Genomic DNA, 19,011 nt, shown 5'->3' on the forward strand with positions numbered 1-19,011 from the left:
TTCAATTAAGGGATTTAACATTTCTATGTTTTACTTGAAAAACAAGGCTGTAGCCAGGCAGAGTGACTTACACCTGCAATCCCTAGCACTCTGAGAGGCCAAGGCAGGCAGATCGCCTGGGCCCAGGAGTTTGAGACCAGCTAAGCAACATGGCAAAACCCCATGTCTACCAAAAAAAAAAAAAAAAAAAAAAAAAAAATACAAAAAAATTAGCCAGTGTGATAGCACAAGCCTGTAGTCCCAGCTATTCGAAAGGCTAAGGTGGGAGGATCACCTGATCCCAGGAAGTTAGAAGGCTATGGTGAGCCATGATTGTGCCACTGCACTCCAGCCTGGGCAACAAAGTGAGACCCTGTCTCAAAAAACAAACAAACAAACAAAAAAAGAAAAACAAAGCTGTGATATTCACTTGAATAAAACAATGCCTTGTCTGTAGTTAGGATTGTTTGCTTAGGCATGTTTCCTAGAAGATCAATTATACATTAAAAGAATATTAATTTGGCCAGGGGAGGTGGCTCACATTGTAATCCTAGCACTTTGGGAGGCTGAAGTGGGCAGATCACTTGAGGGCAGGAGTTCGAGACCAGCCCGGCCAACATGGTGAAACCCCATCTCTACAAAAATATAAAAATTAGCTGGGTATGGAGGCGTGCACCTGTAATCCCAGCTACTTGGGAGGCTGAAGCACAAGAATCACTTGAACCTGGGAGGTGGAGGTTGCAATTAGATCAAGCCACTGCACTCCACCTTGGGCAACAGAGCGAGACTCTGTCTCAAAAAGTAAAATAAAATAAAATAAATGAATATTAAAAACAATAAGTAAATTTTTCTGATTATAAAAGTGATACAATGCTCACTGAGGCAAGTCTGGAAAAATATATAGAAAGGGATAATGGAGAAAATTATCTCAATTATATAACCCAGAATTAAAAGTATATTTCTTTCTTTTTTCAATGTGCTAACGAATACACACACTGTTCTAAACATGAGAAAGCTATCTAACCTTTTTGAACCTCAACTTCTTCATCTATAAAATGAAGATAACAGCAGTAAATACGATCATTCATGTGACAACCTTAACAGGGTGTCTGCAACGTAATATTTTATAATATGTAAATGTCCAGTAATTTTTTTTTCTTATGCTCTGATTTGCTCTTATACTAATCATGCAAGACAACGTATAGGCAAATTATTTAGAAAACAAATACTTTGCTTATAACTGTGCTAGCAGTTGACAATTTTTATGGTGATGGCCTTCCTCAAAATTGCTTTTGCTCTGAGAATGATTCCATAATACCCAGGGGAGGGTCTCCAAAACTGTTTGCTTTATTTGATCCTTACTAAGTCTGGCTGACCTGGAAGGTGGTGGGCATTTCTCTCTCCTAGGACTGGTGGGAGTTAAGTTATATTAAAACTTTAGGGTGAAGGTATATGGAGCCCAAGGCTGCTGACTGTCCCAGAGTTATCTTTGACTTTGTCTTGGCTGTTTCCATCTCCTTTAAATCTGTGATTTCTTCCAGTTTCCTTCCAATAGATTCCTGTTTGGCTTAAAGTAGTCATGCATGGCTGCTATTGCTTACAATCAAAAGTACTTTATATATATTAGTAACCTTAAATGGTCTCCTTTGAGTTCTTATCAATGAATCATTAGTCTGTATGTGGGAGTGTATCTTTGAATATATTTGTCAAGAAAGCTAAGCAACTATTAAATATGACATCTGTGTATTTTTTAAGTTCCACAGGTAATTCTTTCTGGTTTTGGGAACTACTGCCATAAAATGCTTAGGTATAGAGTCTAGGCCTTTTACATTAATTCACTGACCTTGATTAAAATGTTTTCTCTGATTTCTTATCAGTTTCTTTAGATATTCACTCATTGTAGAGACTGTATGTGTCCACTGATGTCATAAACAGAAGTATGACTCCTCTTCCCACCACCTTTCTCAACTACTAATTAAAAAACTTCTGAGGCTGAACTGATAGCCCCAAATGGAAATTACCTGCTATGGTTGGTTTGTCCCCACCAAAGCTCATGTTAAAATTTGATCCCTGGTATGCTGGTGTTGGGAGGTGAGGCCTAATGTTGGGGTCATGAGGGCAGATCCCTCATGAATAGATTAGTGCCATCCCTTGGGAGTGAGTGAATTCTTGCTCTGTTCCTAAAAGCTGGTTGTTTAAAGAGCCTGGCACCTTCCCTCCCCTTCCCTTTTGCTTCCTTTCTTGAGATGTGATCTTTGCACATGCCAGCTCTTCATCTACTGTGATAGGAAGCAGCCTGACGCCCTCACCAGATGCAGATGCCCAATCTTGAACTTTTCAGCCAGAAGAAGTGTATGCCAAATTAAGTATCTTTTTCTTTATAAATCACCCAGCTTCAGGTATTCCTTTATAACAACACAAAACAGACTAAGACACTGCTCAAATTCCTCAACAGTAGAATAAATAAATTGTACATTTCATTCACACAATGAAGTATTATCCTGCAATGAAAATGAACTACATGCATAGTGTTGAACAAAACTAGACATATAAAAAAGTACGCACCGCACAATACCAAGTATATAAAGTACTAAAATGGGCAAAATTAATCTATGCTACTATAAGTCAAGAAAGTTGTTATCCTTTGAGTATGGAGTGGTGGTAGGGAGTGGAGGAGCCAAAAAGAAATCTTCTACAGTACTGGTGTTTCTTTTTCTTTTTTTTATATGAAGTTTTGCTCTTGTCACCCAGACTGGAGTGCAATGGCACAGTCTCGGCTCACTGCAACCTCTGCCTCCCAGGCTCAAGTGACGGTCCTGCCTGAGCTTCGTGAGTAGCTGGGACAACAGGCACCCACCACCACACCCAGCTAATTTTTGTATTTTTAGTAAAGATGGGGTTTTACCATGTTGGCCGGGCTAGTCTTGAACTCCTGATCTCAGGTGATCCACCTGCCTTGGCCTCCCAAAGTGCTGGGATTACAGGTGTGAGCCACCAAGCCCAGCCTAATGTTCTATTTTTTAATACAAGTGCAGTGTTCATGTTGTGAAGATCCATCAAGCTGAATGTTCACGAAATATGCACATTTTTCTATGTGTATTTTACTTTAATAAAAGCAAACAAAGTGGCCAGACACGGTGCCTCATGCCTGTAATTCCAGCACTTTGGGAGGCCAAGGAAGGTGGATCACTTAAGGCCAGGAGTTCAAACCCCATCTCTACTAAAGATACAAAAGTTTGCCAGGTGTGGTGGCGCATGTCTGTAATCCCAGCAACTTGGGTGGCTGAGGCACAAACATTGCTTGATCCCGGGAGGCCGAGGTTGCAGTGAGCTGAGATTGTGCCACTGCACTCCAGCCTAGGTGACAGTGAGACTATCTCAAAAAAATAAAAAATAAAAAATAAGAAAAAGGTAAATAAAAGTAAACAAAGCGTTGCAAATAGATACAGTGAAATATATATTATTCAGCCTTACAAAGGAAGGACATTCTAACACTTATTACAACATGGACAGACCTGAGGACATTAAGCCAAGTGAAATTAGCCAGTCACAAAAGGACAAACTCTGTATGATTCTACTTATATGAAGTATCTAGAAGTCACATTCAGAGAGACAGAAAGAAGTATAATGGTTGTCAGGGAATGGACAATGGAGAGTTTATACAAAGTTTCAACTGTGCATACCGAAAACAGTTCTGGAGATAGAATGAACAACAATGTGAATGCACTTAACACCAATGAACTGTCCTTTTTTTTTTTTTTGAGACAGAGTCTCTGTTGCCCAGGCTGGAGTGCAGTGGTGCAATCTCAGCTCACTGTAACCTCCACCTCCTGGGTTCAAACGATTCTCCTACCTCAGTCTCCCAAGTAGCTGGGACTACAGGTGCGTGCCACCACGCCCAGCTAATTTTTTTTTGTATTTTTAGTAGAGACAGGGTTTCACTGTGTTAGCCAGGATGGGCTCGATCTCCTGACCTCATGATCCGCCTGCCTCGGCCTCCCAAAGTGCTGGGATTACAGGCGTGAGCCATCGAGCCCGGCCAAACTGTACTCTTAAAAATGGTTAAGATGGTAAATTTTATGTTACATGTATTTTTCAATTAAAAGAAAGTTAACAACAAACTGCTCTGTGTTAGGAAAGTAGAGTTGAGTGTATCAGAATTAATTATATAAATTAAGAGCAAATAGGCTCTAAGCTAATGGATGGTAAGGAGACTTCCTGGTAAGTATATGCACTTCAGAGCACAGACGTGCAGAGACAATTATATTGGCTAATTAGATGCAAAGGGACACAGCCTGTGGAAGGGAAAAAGGGGCAGGAGATCACATGTCATACACTTTCTAATAAGCCTTAATTGTTCTAGATAGTTACAAATTTCAAGATAGAAATAAGTATTATGATTATGTAATAAAATACTGACTTATTCAATAATGACAGAAATTTCTTCTTTTTTTTTTTTAAGAGATGGAGTCTTGCTATGTTGCCCAGGCTGACCTCAAACTCCTGGGCTCAAGTGACACTCTTGTCTTAGCCTCCTGAGTAGCTGGGAACACAGGCATGCACTACATATAAGAATGAAAATACAAGGGATAAAGCTACTATTTACAAAACTCTAAACTACCTGATATAAAAAAGCTGAAAGTAGTAGACAAAAACATCTTACTTACATTTGTTACTTACTTACATTTGTTAATTTTTCATGTTAGATTCTCAAAACATAAGCTCTTAGAAAAATAAGAGTAAAATTAAATTAGAAATTGCTATTTAAGTACTTATTCAACTTACCTATTTGTTCCCCTAAGATCAGACACTGTTTTGGAACTGGAGCTCCAAATACCATTCCCCGAAGTTTATCCATTGGAGGAGCTTTATTCTGAAGGCCCCCAAACTTTCCATTACTTCGAATTCGATCTCCGTCTCTGGTCAGCAGTGTAGGACAGTGTGTAATTTTAACAACCTATTGTAAATAAGTGAATAGTAAGTAGTGAGCAACTTATTTCAACTGCTCCAAAAAAGGAGAAATCATTTAAAGTTTCTGAGATTAGAAATGACAGGATCACAGTAGTATTTTCAAAAACTTAGTAACTAGCAATATGTAAGATAAACTGGAGGGAAAAATCCAGAGGCAGAGAGATGAATTAGACAACTTTTCAAATATCAGCCTAAACTAGAACAGTGACAACGCAAGTGAAAAAAGTAAATGATGGATTGATAAGTGGAAGGAAGAGGACAGGCCAGAGAGTTCTGTGCTTTGGAACCCATGGCAGTTAAGTATCAAGGTAGCATCACCAACCCAGTTTCCTCTGTTAGATTTAAGTTTTTTAGATGACCAAAGGATAGCAAAAGGAGAATATTACATTGAAGAAAATACAGACTGGAAAGCACTAGACTGACTCTTCCAAAGATAATACTATGGTTTTAGGTATGGGAAGATAAAGAGGTGATAATTTGAGAGTTAGGGGAACTGAAATAATGTAGAAAAACTGAAGTCATGGATGGGAAAAGATGAAGGGTTAATTAAGAATTAAATTCTTATGTCAGGTGTGGTGGCTCACACCTGTAATCCCAGCACTTTGGGAGGCCGAGGTGGGCAGATCACGAGGTCAGGAGTTTGAGACCAGCCTGACCAACATGTTGAAACCTCATCTCTACTAAAAACACAAAAATTAGCTGGGCATGGTGGCACGTGCCTGTAATCCCAGCTACTCAGGAGGCTGAGGCAGGAGAATCGCTTGAATCCAGGAGGCGGAGGTTGCAGTGAGCTGAGATCACACCACTGCACTCCAGCCTGGGCAACAGGAGACTCTGTCTCAGAAAAAAAAAAAAAAAGAAATTCTTCAGAGAAGTCAGAATAAAGGAAAAATACTGGATTTAGTACGTCATGATCTAGAAGAATGTTCTTGCAAAAAAGGTTCAGAAAATATTAAAAAATAAAAGTTAAACTTCATTGGTAACCAGAGACGTGGAATTCAAATAAGATATTTTTACTACTCAATATGTTAAAATGCACACACACACACACACACACACACACACACACACACACACACAACTTTGGTGGGGGGCTATGGAAAAAGGCCTTCTTGTACTGATATGCCCTGGGACAGCCCTTCTCAAAGGAAATGGGACAAGTGTTTAAAAGTTTAACATTCTGCACGATTCAGCAATTCTAAGAATCTAATCAGGAAAAAATAGTAACAGATGTGAACGATGTATACGGAAACATTGTTTTAATAATGAAAAGTAGTAAACTTACATGTCTCAACAAGTTATACAAGTAAATTACGGCACATCCATACAATGAAATAGTATACATATATTAATGAATGAAGAAGAACACTGTAATTTTTAACAAGTATAAAAACGTAGTCCAATCTAATATTGGGGCTAAATAGTCTCTGAATTATATAAATACAAGATAAAGTAAATGTAATTAAGATGATTATTTGAAGAAATCCTGTGGTGAATTCTTTGGTAAAGCCAGTATTTACAAATTCAAAAATCATTTGTTTTTACAAGAAATAACCACAACTTAATTTCTTAGTTTTGGTTTGGGTTTATATGTTTTCTAGTGGTGAACAACAACAACAAAAATACAAACTGGCTTCATGTGCTATCCACTTATCAAGATTCAGGCAATCAATGTTTCTAAGGATTTAATATCTTTTTTTTTTTTTTTTTTTTGAGTTGTGGTCTCGCTCTGTTGCCCAGGCTGGAGTGCAGTGGCATGACCATGGCTCACTACAGCTTCCAACTTCTGGGCTCAAGCAATTATCCCAACTGAGCCACCTGAATAGCTGGGACTACAGGTGTAGGCCACCATGCCCGGTTACTTTTTTTTTTTTAAACTTTGTAGAGTTGGCGTCTCACTATGTTGCCCAGGCTGGTCTCGAACTCTTGCCTTCAAGTGATATTCCTGCCTTGGCCTCTCAAAGTGCTGAGATTACAGGCATGAGCCATCATGCTCAGCCTAATATGATCTTAAATAAATACACTAAAATGTATAGATTTTCTATTATCTTGTTAAGAAGCAACATGAGGGAAGAGTTATGGTAGAAGGACAGCAGTTTGGCTCTCCTTTTATAATGATTCTGGAAATACTACTTTCACAGACAGTTTCTCAATTCTCCCTCAACCTTGATTCTACCTCACTAAGTACACTATTAGGACAAAAAAAGTTATCATGGTGTTTGCAAATTCTGCAAATTCTGGAATGAACAATATTACAACTCTGAAACCCAACAGTGTTACCAAGGAATGTCATAAGAGCTTTTTCTTAGAAGAGTTTTAAAATAACATTTGATTGGCAAAGTTACATATGACTTCATTTAGAAACTTGGAAGCAAGGAAATCAATATGTGCTATTATCAATTATGAAGAACAAATTCTATTCCTTTTTTGTCACGTATGTGCTATAACATTTTTGCAAAACTAGTATTGGTATCTTTCATCAGTTTTAAGATATTTTCAGCCATCAGTTCTTCAAATATTGCCTATAATCCTTTTATAAACACTCTCCTCTTGATACTCTGATTACATTTTGGTTAGATGCTCTCTCATTCTACCCTCCATGTCTCTTCAACTTCTTTGTCTTACATTCCATTTTCTCTTTCTCTCTGGGTTGCAGTCTGAATATTTTTTTCTGACCCTCTTTTTAATTCACAAATTCTTAAGATGTTAAACCTGTTCAGTTAGTATTTAATTTCTATTGTATCTTTTGATTTTTAGAAGCTCTATTTGATTTTTTCAAGTTGACTTATTCTTTTCTTATTTTCAACACTTTCATTTTTTGAACTATATTAATCAACTATTAATATAGATATTTTTCAATTTAACTTGTTCTTTTCTCATTTTCAACACTTTCATTTTTTGAACTATATTAATCAAATATTAACACTTTAAAAATATTTGCTCTCATTTTCAATGTGGAAATTATTTCCATTCAAAAACAACGGTGAAATTCCTCCAGAAAACATTTGTTTGCTTCAATCAGGTATCTAAGGATACTACTAGTCCAGCACATGAAACCAAATGTTTACCGTGAAGGTTTTCAGAACATCCAAGTAGTATGAATACACATTGCAAACAGATATGAGAGTCAATTGTTATGTTGATGAATTCTCTAGAAAAATGTTTAACTTTTTTACTTTTCCGCTTAGTGCCAAAGTTCAAGAGAGAGACTTTTCTGGTAGTTCCCTGAAGCAGCTGGAGTTGAGATGAAGGTGGCAGGTTTATATGTTTGTTTACCCTTATACTAAGGTTTCCCCCCACAGAGGGGGTGTCCCCAGTTATCAGACTCCCCATGTTGTTTAGAGCGCTGGGTTTTGTCTCCTATCCTAAAGCCCCTCGAGGGAGTGAAAAATCAATGCTTAAGTTCAATTAGTTTGGCAAACGTTCTCACTGCAAAAATCCGGCATTAGTGTTCTGTTTGTCTCTCCAGGTTCCCACTTCCACTTAGAATCCTGACTTTCTTGCCAGTTCATTAAGATACATATCTGAAATAGCATTTTAGCTAATCTCAGCTGGAGTTTCCAAAGGCTATCTGGTTTGTCTAATTCATCATTGTATAACCCTCAGTGCACTGTGCCTAGTGATACGCTGGAACCAGCTTGTACTGGGTCACGAAAGCCAGGTCTCCTGAACACCACATTCATATAGGCATGAAGGACTTCATACAGACTGCTGGAAATCATCCATGATACAAGTACTTACACCATAGAAATTGGCAAAAGCTACAAATCAGGGACTTCCACATGCCTCCTCAGAGAGCTAGTTCAACACATAATAGCACACCACTGTGTCTCATACATAGTAAGTATCCAAATATCTCATTGAACAGGAGTCTTCCAGTTACCATCCTATTAGTTAGTTCAATCCTTACTAGCAAGCTTCTCACCGTCTCCAAACTGATTCCATGTTATCATAACATTTAATGGGTATGTTTCTATTTCATAATTTGGGATATATAAAAATGCTAATCACTACCAGAATATAGTAGCTCTCCCACCCACAGCCAGTTTCTGGTACAGTGTATTATACTTAATATTAGGTTTACAAGGAAACGTTCAAGAAGATGCCAAATACCATTTTCCAATTAGCTATATAATGCTCAAAATCCCAGTAATTTAGTTTTCCTAAACTAAGATGAATTTATTATTGCCTTTTTTTTTTTTTTTTTTTAGATAGAGTCTTGCTCTGTCACCCGGACTGGAGTGCAGTGGCATGATCTCAGCTCACTGCAACCTCCACCTCCCAGGATCAAGTGATTCTCCTGCCTCAGCCTCCTAAGTACCTGGGATTACAGGTGCCTGCCACCACGCCTGGCTAATTTTTGTATTTTTAGTAGAGATGGGATTTCACCATGTTGGCCAGGCTAGTCTCGAACTTCTGACCTCAAATGATCCGCCTACCTTGGCCTCTCAAAATGCTGGGATTACAGGCAGGAACCACTGTACCCGGTGCCCTATTATTGCTTCTTAACAAGGCCCAAAGAAAAATTACTCATACCAGTTTAGTTCTAGCTCTGCCATAAATTAGTAAAGTGTGACTTGGGACAAATCCCCCACCTCTTTAACAATTTTTATTTTTTTAGACAGAATCGCATTATATTGCCTAGGCTGGAGTGCAGTGGCTATTCATAGGCATGATCAGAGCACATGACAGCCTATAGCCTTGAACTCTTGGGTTCAAGCAAACCTCCCTCAGCTTCCCAAGTAGCTGGAACTACAGGCATGCATCACATGTCCAGCTCTCCATTATTTGTTCTCAGCTTAAGGTCTCTCATCTATTCTCACTCGTCCTAGATCATCCTAGATGATCCCTATAGTCCCCATGATTCTAGAATACACTATTTACAGATACTGGCTTAGATCAATCCAGGGTACTGCCTATAACATGTGGCTTTAGGGTTAAAATCAAGTCAAGGATGTTCCTTTGTTAAGACCTCTGAAAGATTTAAACTACTGCCCTCCTGGATCCTCTTAGCTAGACAAAAGGGCTTCTAAAACTCTAAATGGCATTACCCTACTCTATCTCACCCTCATGGGTGAGAACAATAACCCTAGCAGACATCCCCAAAAGAACCCTGGCTAATACCAGCTGATGCCAGATGACAACAGGTACCAGTTGCCAGCTACATAAGGCAGGCATTTTAGAGCTGCCACCACCCCAGTTCAACTAGCCAACATCACTTGGAGAAATCTACAAAGAGGACTAATATGTTGTTGTTTAAACTTACAATTTAGAGTGTTATATATATAGCAGCAGTAAATAACTGAAATATTTATTTTACCAAACTCCCCTGCAAAGGTGCTATGGGCTAAACTGTGCTCCACTATAATCTTTTATTTATTTACTTTTTACAAGACCAGTCAAGTAGACTAGTAAGAAGGGGAGGAAAGAATAAAACAGAGTTAGATCTGTAGCTGATGGTGAACAATCAATTGAGATAACTCATTACCTTTGTTTGGGACCAGCCCCCAACAAATCCATGTTAAAGTCCGTAACCCCCAGTCCCTCAGAATGTGACATTATTTGGAGATAGGGTCTTTACTGAGATAATCAAGTTAATATGAGGTCACTGCGGTGGGCCCTAATCCAATATGACTGGTATCCTTACAACAAGGGGGAAATTTGAACACAGTCACACACAGATGTGAAGAGACAGGGGGAAGAGAGTCCTCATCTACAAGGCAGGGAGAGGCCTGGAAGAGATCCTTCATTCACAGTCTTTAGAGGTAACCAACCCTCCTGAAACTGTGAATTTGGATCTCCAGCTTCCAGAACTGTGATACAATAAATTTCTATTATTTAAGCCACCCAGTCTGTTGTGGGACAGTAATATTTCTATTACTCACATCAGTTAATGGCTGCCCTAGAAAACCAATACAAAGGGCTACAGCAAATTACATTTTACACCAAAATTACCTGACAGTACTTTTTTCCAATCCTAACAGACACTGTTTTCAGTCTTAGACAATTTCGTAGCCCCAAAACACATCTATTTAAATTTGCATCCTGGTCCATTCATTCCTACATTTTGCCTAGTTTTATGTTGCTTATCAATTTGCAGAATTTAAATTGGTTTTGAAAAGGCTAGTCGTTTGTATATGTATCATCAAATGGACATGATACACATTAAAACTGAAGTCTACAAATTTAAAAAGAAATCAAATACATACCTCTTTTCTATAATGATTGGCCGCATCCAGATTATCCAAAATAATGGTGTCTCCTAACAGCATACCAAATACTAAAAAAGTCAATAAATGAATTTTGAAAATTATGATATTTTCATTGGCCATATTAAAATATAATGCACATTGCAAGTCTTTCTTTGAAAGAGTGCTAGTATTCGTTCTAATTTTATTTGTACTCTAAAAAATACTGATAAAACTATGACTGATAAGCAAAATAAGAATATAAATTTTCATTGTCAGTAATTTATAGATTTGTGTCACAAATTTAACATCTGTACAAAAGTAAAGTCACCATAATGTCTTTTACCTGTTTCACAATGTTCTACATTATCTGGAAATGTTAACAAGTCTCGAGCAAAGACTGGATCTCCAATGGGTTTAAAATACAATTTTCCATTTCGGAAATGAGGTAGAGGTCTAAATAAAAAGAAATTTTAAAAAGATATTAAAGCACATGACTTTTTAAATTTAAAAAAAGACAATATGGAAAACATGAATATATTGCACATCATTTTGATCATACAATCAATTCCCAATCCACCACAAGTGATACTTCTAAATGATCAGCTATTATGCCCTTAGAAATGGAAACAATATTGACCATATAAAAAATCTACCTGGTTTTATCTGTACTACTACCCTCTATTAGTTTGTATTAACAATAAATAACAGTTTCATTTGACAAGGAAAGAAAAAAAGTAGCCTCTAAAGCTGGTTCCAAATGATAGTATGAATGACATAACTGTTCATGTGAAGAGTGGTCACAGAATGACTAGGGGAAGGGGCAAGGCCCAAGACTGAGACACATATGAGGAAGGCAGCTCTATGTCCCCTGTCTTCCTGTCCTTCCCACACAATAGGAAGAGCAATTGAAGCCAGTAGATGATAACAATGGAATTTCAGAGATGGTAGTTGATTGGGGTGTCAGAGACTTTCCCTTCAACATAGGTGGAGAGGAGCTCTAGTTAATTCAATCCCAGTAAGAGGGAGAATACCAGAAACAGAGAGGATAACTCGTTTCTAGAACAAACGTTAGCCCTAAATGTCAAATCCATACTTTCCCTAAATCAACGATCCTTAACTTAGTCTCCAGGGATTACAGAGATAAAGAAGCCCTCCTGGAGAAAAAAATTCTTCTCACAAAAAGTATTAGGGTATGGGGGGGGGGGTGCATGCCTCTAGTCCCAGTTACTTGCGAGGTTGAGGGAGGAGGATCACTTGAGCCCACAAGTTTGATGCTACAGTGAGCTATGACTGTGCCTGTGAGTAGCCACTGCACTCCAGCCTGGGCAAGTGAAAACCGTTCTCTTAAGAAAAGAAAAAGTATTACCCTTATCAACATAGTAACTATGACCCGTCAGGATTTCCCATGCTGTTCCTTTGAGTACTGACTAGTTGCAGGGTGGCAGATTTTAGAATCTGATAGATCTGAGTTCAACATACAGCTGTTTCCTCAATCTATTTTTAGATTTATAAGATGAAATAACAAGTTTACTGACATAGTAGACTCCTAATGAGACACCATTCTCCTTCAAGTCCCCATTCCTATGCAATTACAGGCCGTGAAAAGCTTTGTTTAGTAATCTGAGAAAATACTGACTAATCAATACTCTGCTATACATTTTTATTTACTTTTTGTTAGTATTTCCTTCCTGTCTTTAGGTACATTTTAAAAAGTAGGCCTAATCAGGGTACACATAAAATATAAAAAAGGCGCTGGGTGCAGTGACTCATACCTGTAATCCTAGCAGTATGGGAGGCTGAGGTGGGAGGACTGCTTGAGCCCAAAAGTTTGAGACCAGTCTGGGCAATATAGCAATTAAAAAAAAAAAAAATTTAGCTGGGCATGCTGGCATGCACCTGTAGTCCCAGCTACTTGGGAAGCTGAGGTGGGAAGGTAGTTTGAATCCAGGGACGTTGAGGCTGCACTGAGTTGTGATCACGCCTAGTCTGGCTGACAGGGAGAGACTGCATCTCAAAAAATAAAAATTTAAAAATTAAAAAAAAAAAATTTATGTCTTTGTGTGTTTTTATGTCTTTGTGTGTATACGTTACATATACATGTAATGTATGTTTTTGTGTATACATTACATATACAAATAATATTTAATTGGCAAATAAAACATAGCCAGCATATGCAGTGAAAAATGCCCATTTGTGATGAAGACAAAAATAACGTAGATAATTCAAGTCAATTCTCTGTTTTAGGTATCTTTTAGAGAAATCATTTTTAAATTCAAGGCTTTGATAAAAAACAGAAAACATATTTCAGAAAAAAAATTACTTTCACTTTTTTCTAACCTTTTCCAGTCTGGAAGAGTCTTCTTGTAAATAGAATCAAGGGGCAACACCTGCTGACGACCTTGGGTTTCATCATAGATACGACGTGCAGCGTCAGTGGTTAGGGTGACTACACAGTCCATGTCACTTGCCAGATGCCAAGAAATAACCATCGCAGCTCTATCATCTTCAATTTGTGCTAGATGTGCAATCTATAACCCATTTTCATAAAGTAAAAAAATATAAAATCCATATATAAAAATTTGATATTATGTTAAAAGCCCAAGCCTAGGTAACAAAAACTTCTCTGAAACACATGAATTAAAAATAAACTGTCAAGTTGTTAAAAACTTAACTTGAATATATTAAACATTGTATTCTGATATTAAATTAAAATTTCTTTTTCTAAAGATTAAACTCCAGTAAAGTTGCAAATGAGCAAATAAAAATATTAGGATTTTTTCCTTCTTTTCTCAGACCGTTCAGGGATGAAATAATTAGAAATTTTATTAGCTAGTAATATATACTTTTTTCACATTTTAACACTATAAATGGGATCTGTCTTATTGGTAGAATATCATAAAGTACACTTAAATAATATACACATAAAATAATGCAGTTCAATTAAACATAAATACAGTTAATAAGCCCTTCCCTTCTAAGTAAATACTTTACTCCAATATTATAGTATTCCTTTCAGAAAACAAATCTAAACATCACAAATAAGAATTGTTTCTTCTGCTGCTCAGGAGGCTGAGGAAGGAGGATAACTTGAGCCCAGGAGGTAGAGGCTGCAGTGAGCCGAGATTGTGCCACTGCACTACAGTCTGACAGAGCAAGACCCTGTCTCCAAAAAAAAAAAAAAAAAAAAAAATTGTTCCTTTTGCTTCTGTTTCTAGGAACAATGCTTTGGAGCTTAGAATAAATAAATAATTACAAATCCTTGCTTCAGTCACAAGTATTCTTTTTCTTTCCCTCAGGTCAGACAGGTAATGTGCCAACAGTGTAACAAGGTTCAAGGGTGGCATATCTCACGCATGTGCGTGAACACCCAATCATCAACAAGCATTCTTGTTCAAAGTCAAGTCCACCAAGATTGGACTACTGTGGCCAGTATCAAAGCCTAGTTCATTGTGCTAGGATGGTGGTGTCTACCCTTTAATCTTACTTGATCTGGTAGCACAAACCTACTCTAGCAATAAGAACATTGTGTGTCACTTTTAGAAACATCAGGCTGGACATGGTGACCCAAGACTGTATTACTAGCACTTTCGGAGTTCAGGCAGGCAGAGTGCTTGAGCCCAGGAATTTGAGACCAGCTTGGGCAACATCACGAAGCCCCATCTCCACTAAAAATACAAAAAATTAGGGGGCCATGGTGGCACGAAACTGTAGTCCCAGCTACTTGGGTGCTGAGGTGGGAGGATGACCTGAGCTCAGAAAGTCCAGGCTGCACTGAGCCGAGATGCACCACTGCATTCCAGCCTGGGCGACAGGAGTGAGATCCTGTCTCAAAAAAAGCCAAAAAACAAAACACATCCTAACATCTACCCTTATATTCTAATTCTCTAGAAGTTAGTGGAAGAAAGGTAAGAAAATGAACATGCAAAAAAACTAGTACATGTAAACGAAAATGAAAACGATGTTCTAGCCAATGGAGAAAGAATTAGTAGAGGCAAATGAAATGTAAGCAGAAGAAATGGCTTACTTGTGACATTTAGATGTGTTTTGTAAAAGAAATACCATGATACTGTCATAAAACCTATTTAGAAGGGCATGTTAAGTATAACTATAATATGTTTAACTGAAAAAAAAATCTTAAAACTGCTACTACATCTTCCTCATTTAGAGATGGGATTTCAAGATATTTGGAATTGAGGAAGAAATGTGTAAAATATCTAAGTTACTTGAGCTATTCACGATGTTAAAAATAAATACATTTTGAAGTTTGGGGGAAAAAAGTCTCCCCTTCTTCCTACTGTATTTCTACGATTATTTATTCTAGGGTTTTTTTATTTTTTTGAGACAGAGTCTCGCTCTGTCGCTCAGGCTGGAGTGCAGTGGCATGATCTCGGCTCACTGCAACCTCCGCCTCCCAGGTTCAAACAATTCTTCTGCCTCAGCCTCCCGAGTAGCTGTGATTACAGGCACATGCCACCACGTCTGGCTATTTTTTGTATGTTTTATTAGAGACGGGGTTTCACCAGGTTGGCCAGGCTGGTCTCAAACTCCTGACCTCAGGTAATGCGCCCGTCTTGGCCTCCCAAAATGTTGGGATTACAGGTGTGAGCCACCGCGCCCGGACCATTCTAGTTTTATAATAAATGCCAGGAAGAGTATTTTTTAAGGAAGCAAGGGAAAAGACTAAGGATGACATGGAGGGACTGTAAAGTTTTCTCCTACTGGTTAGGGTAGGGTTTGTATTTCTGAGGGGACAAAAGAGAAACTATGTAAAACGAAATTTCAAAGATTTCCCCCAGATTTTCAAGACATGCAATGGGAAATATTTAAAAAGGAGACTTTAAAATACATTTCTCTTGCTAAAATTTATATGTTGGTAAAAATCTCACATATTGTCCAAGAATTTTGTATTGGATGAACTATTAAAATGTGGAAGCCATATATTTATATGCTTAGGATCAAAGAACTGCTTTTTTCTAAAAATTGGAATAATATTTTAAAACATTGTATATTAGCAACTTGTTTCCTAATACATAAATTTATATTTAACTTGAATTAAAATTCAATTTTTCAGTTTGCAGATCTGCGGTTTGGGTAATAACGTAACACGGTTTTGGTCATACATATTGCTACACGTTACCCCCTATTTTCAGTGGACAGTATATTTGTGAAGTTATAGGGCATATAAAAAAACTATCACAGACTTTAGAGTCAGAGAGACCTTGAGTCACATCTAAGCTCTGCCTTTAACTATATTTTAACAAGTTATTTGAGCTCCCTGAATTTCAATTTCTTTATGTATAAATGAGAAATACTACAAATAATAGTTCATATGGTGGTTATAAAAGTAGAATATACATGCAAAGGCAATAACCAAAGACTCCAGAGTCAGACTACTTGGGGTTTCACCCCTGGCTCTGCCACTTGCTATCTGTGCAACTCTGAGCAAGTTACTTGACCTCAGTTTCAGCTGGGCATGGTGGCACATGCCTGTAGTCACAGCTACTTGGGGGGCTGAGGCAGAAGGATCACTTGAGCCCAGCAGGTGGAGGGAGCAGCGAGCCACAGTCTTACCATCGTACTCCAGCCTGGGTGACAGACTGTCTCCCCCTCCAAAAACAGAGCTGCATGACATGAAAGCATCTCTAAGTAAACAACAAGCCTTGAACTAATAGATGTTAACAACTTTTGCCACAGCCCTCAATAGTAACATTACAGATTTCAGTTTTAAACTCTGCCAAATCCCTATTGCAATAATGAGAGCAGGTACTTTACTGGAAAGAAGTAAATTACAAAGAACCTGACACTTTTTTGTCACTTTTAGAAGACCCGTTTTAAACAAACAAGATAATAAAACGTACTGCCTTTCAAAAGGCTTAATAAACACAAACCTTTCCCAAAACATCTCCACTGCCTTTAGTATAGTTTGGAAGAGTACACGATCTTCTAGGTTTTTTCTTCAGTTCTTCTTGTTCTGATAGCTTTCTTTTCAGAAGTGCTTCAATGTGTGGCACCTATAATTTATAAAGAAAAATTAACTACAAGACCAATTACTCTTGAACCAGGCAGCCCATAATGACAGTGGAGAAAAATTAACAATTTAGATAACTAAAGAATATAAAGTTGGTAAGTAGGCATTATTAAAAAAAAAAACTATCAGAAAATACACACACACACAAAGAAAACACAATTTTAAAAACCATGGTTATAGTAATATAAAGTTCCCACTTCACTGAATTTAAAAAAATCTTAGCCAAGAAATACACTACCTATAATAGGACTTCTCTTGAAACTGAGTTACACATATAAAAGAATATAAATTTTAAAAATCTAGATTGCTTTTTATTTTCTCTTATTTTGTTTACCACCACATGTAGTGGTTATGCAGCCTTTTCAATGCAGTACTTGAACTGATGTATTATTAACTGCATTTATTGGTGTCATTACATTAAAAATACAAATTGCAATTTCTTTGAATAGAGCACTCTATCATTTTGTTAGTCATTTTTAATGTCTAGTGACTATAATGCACGTCTTTGTACCCTAAAACAACAAAACTCAGAATTCCTAATAAAAACTGAATAATTGAGAAAATTGTAGAATAGACTTTAATAAAAAATCTTGCACGTATAGTTGGAAGCTGTACCTGTTGTGTTGTAGGAATGTCAATATTATGTATTTTTAGTTCATTTCGCAATTGGGCCTCTTTTAATCTTCCTTCTTCAACTTGACCTAAAATAAAAAACAAAAAATTTGCATCAATTTCTGATAGCCCCCAAATCATAGTTTTTGAAAAATATTTTAAAGTTCCTTTTGTTTTTTCCTTTTAATGTCTGTTGCTAAAATGAAAACTGATAGGTGACCATTTCAGAAATTCAAAATTAAACTATACATCTTAAGGCTCAATTCTGATATACAAAAATGAGAAAACAAAATTAATGCAACTAAAGGGAGATATGATATACTGCAAACTCCTAGTAATCTTGGATAAGTTACTTAATCTTAATCCACGAGTATACATAATTTATACATAATTGCACAAGGCTGTTATCAAAGACTTTATAAAAACAATTTTTAGTGCTACACAAATGACATTATCTCACTACTAGATTTAGCTCCTATTATATTCTAAATATCCTTGATCTTGTGCAGGCATACACAAAAGTGAGTACTTTGAGGCAAGCGGTAAATATTTCTTGGTTAACTTGATCAAAATAACACAAGGCCAAAAACCTTAGCAAAAAAATATGACAAATGAAAAGGGAAGAGATGATAGAGCACAACTCAGAAAATGTCTTGTCTTTCAATTATATGAAACATTATTAAGAATTGCAGCAAATGTAGGCTGGGTGTGGTGGCTAACACCTGTAATCCTAGCACTTTGTGGGGGCCAAGGTGGGCAGATCACTTGAGGTAAGAAGTTTGAGACTAGCCTGGCCAACATGGTGAAACCCCGTCTCTACTAAAAATACAAAAATCAGCCAGGCGTGGTGGCATGTGCCTGTAATCCTAGCTACTTGGGAGGCTGAGGCACGAGAATCACTTGAACTTGGGAGGCAGAGGGTGCAGTGAGTGAGATTGTGCCACTGCACTCCAGCCTGGGTGACAGAGACTGTGTCTCAAAAAAAAACAAAAAACAAAAAACAAAACAAAACTGCAGCAAACTTTCTGTGAATTGACTCAAGAATAATTTACATATTTCAGTATCAGTGTGTGCTGCCCCAGATACCTCCATAGTATGACAAACTGCAGATGTTTGAAGTAAAATACAAACAGCTCATTACCCAAATGAAAAATTACATTACACATCACTCCCTTGGTGATATTATTATCCAGTATCTTTTGCCAGAAGCTAGAGCTAAATATAAACATT

At 37.4% G+C, this 19,011-nt stretch overlaps 1 protein-coding gene and 1 pseudogene across 10 annotated transcripts in view; both read right to left on the bottom strand.

Moving 5' to 3' along the window:
- SMCHD1 (structural maintenance of chromosomes flexible hinge domain containing 1) overlaps positions 1–19,011 on the bottom strand; it is a 147,859-nt gene that overhangs the window by 14,227 nt on the left and 114,621 nt on the right. For 6 of the 10 annotated variants that reach the window (XM_512045.8, XM_016933404.4, XM_063795541.1 and 3 more), the window contains 6 exons: positions 17,785–17,870; positions 17,030–17,152; positions 13,479–13,669; positions 11,485–11,594; positions 11,160–11,230; positions 4,765–4,936 (listed from right to left, as the gene is read on the bottom strand). In XM_512045.8, coding sequence (XP_512045.2) covers positions 4,765–4,936; positions 11,160–11,230; positions 11,485–11,594; positions 13,479–13,669; positions 17,030–17,152; positions 17,785–17,870 — 753 coding nt within the window. Of the gene's footprint in view, positions 1–4,764; positions 4,937–11,159; positions 11,231–11,484; positions 11,595–13,478; positions 13,670–17,029; positions 17,153–17,784; positions 17,871–19,011 lie in introns of those variants that run through there. The other 4 variants (XR_010151859.1, XR_010151858.1, XM_054671726.2 and 1 more) reach the window with 3 other exon arrangements.
- On the bottom strand, positions 14,437–14,554 carry LOC112206310 (small nucleolar RNA U13; annotated as a pseudogene).

Source organism: Pan troglodytes, chromosome 17 (genome assembly GCF_028858775.2).
Source record: "Pan troglodytes isolate AG18354 chromosome 17, NHGRI_mPanTro3-v2.0_pri, whole genome shotgun sequence".
Taxonomy (NCBI): Eukaryota; Metazoa; Chordata; class Mammalia; order Primates; family Hominidae; genus Pan; species Pan troglodytes.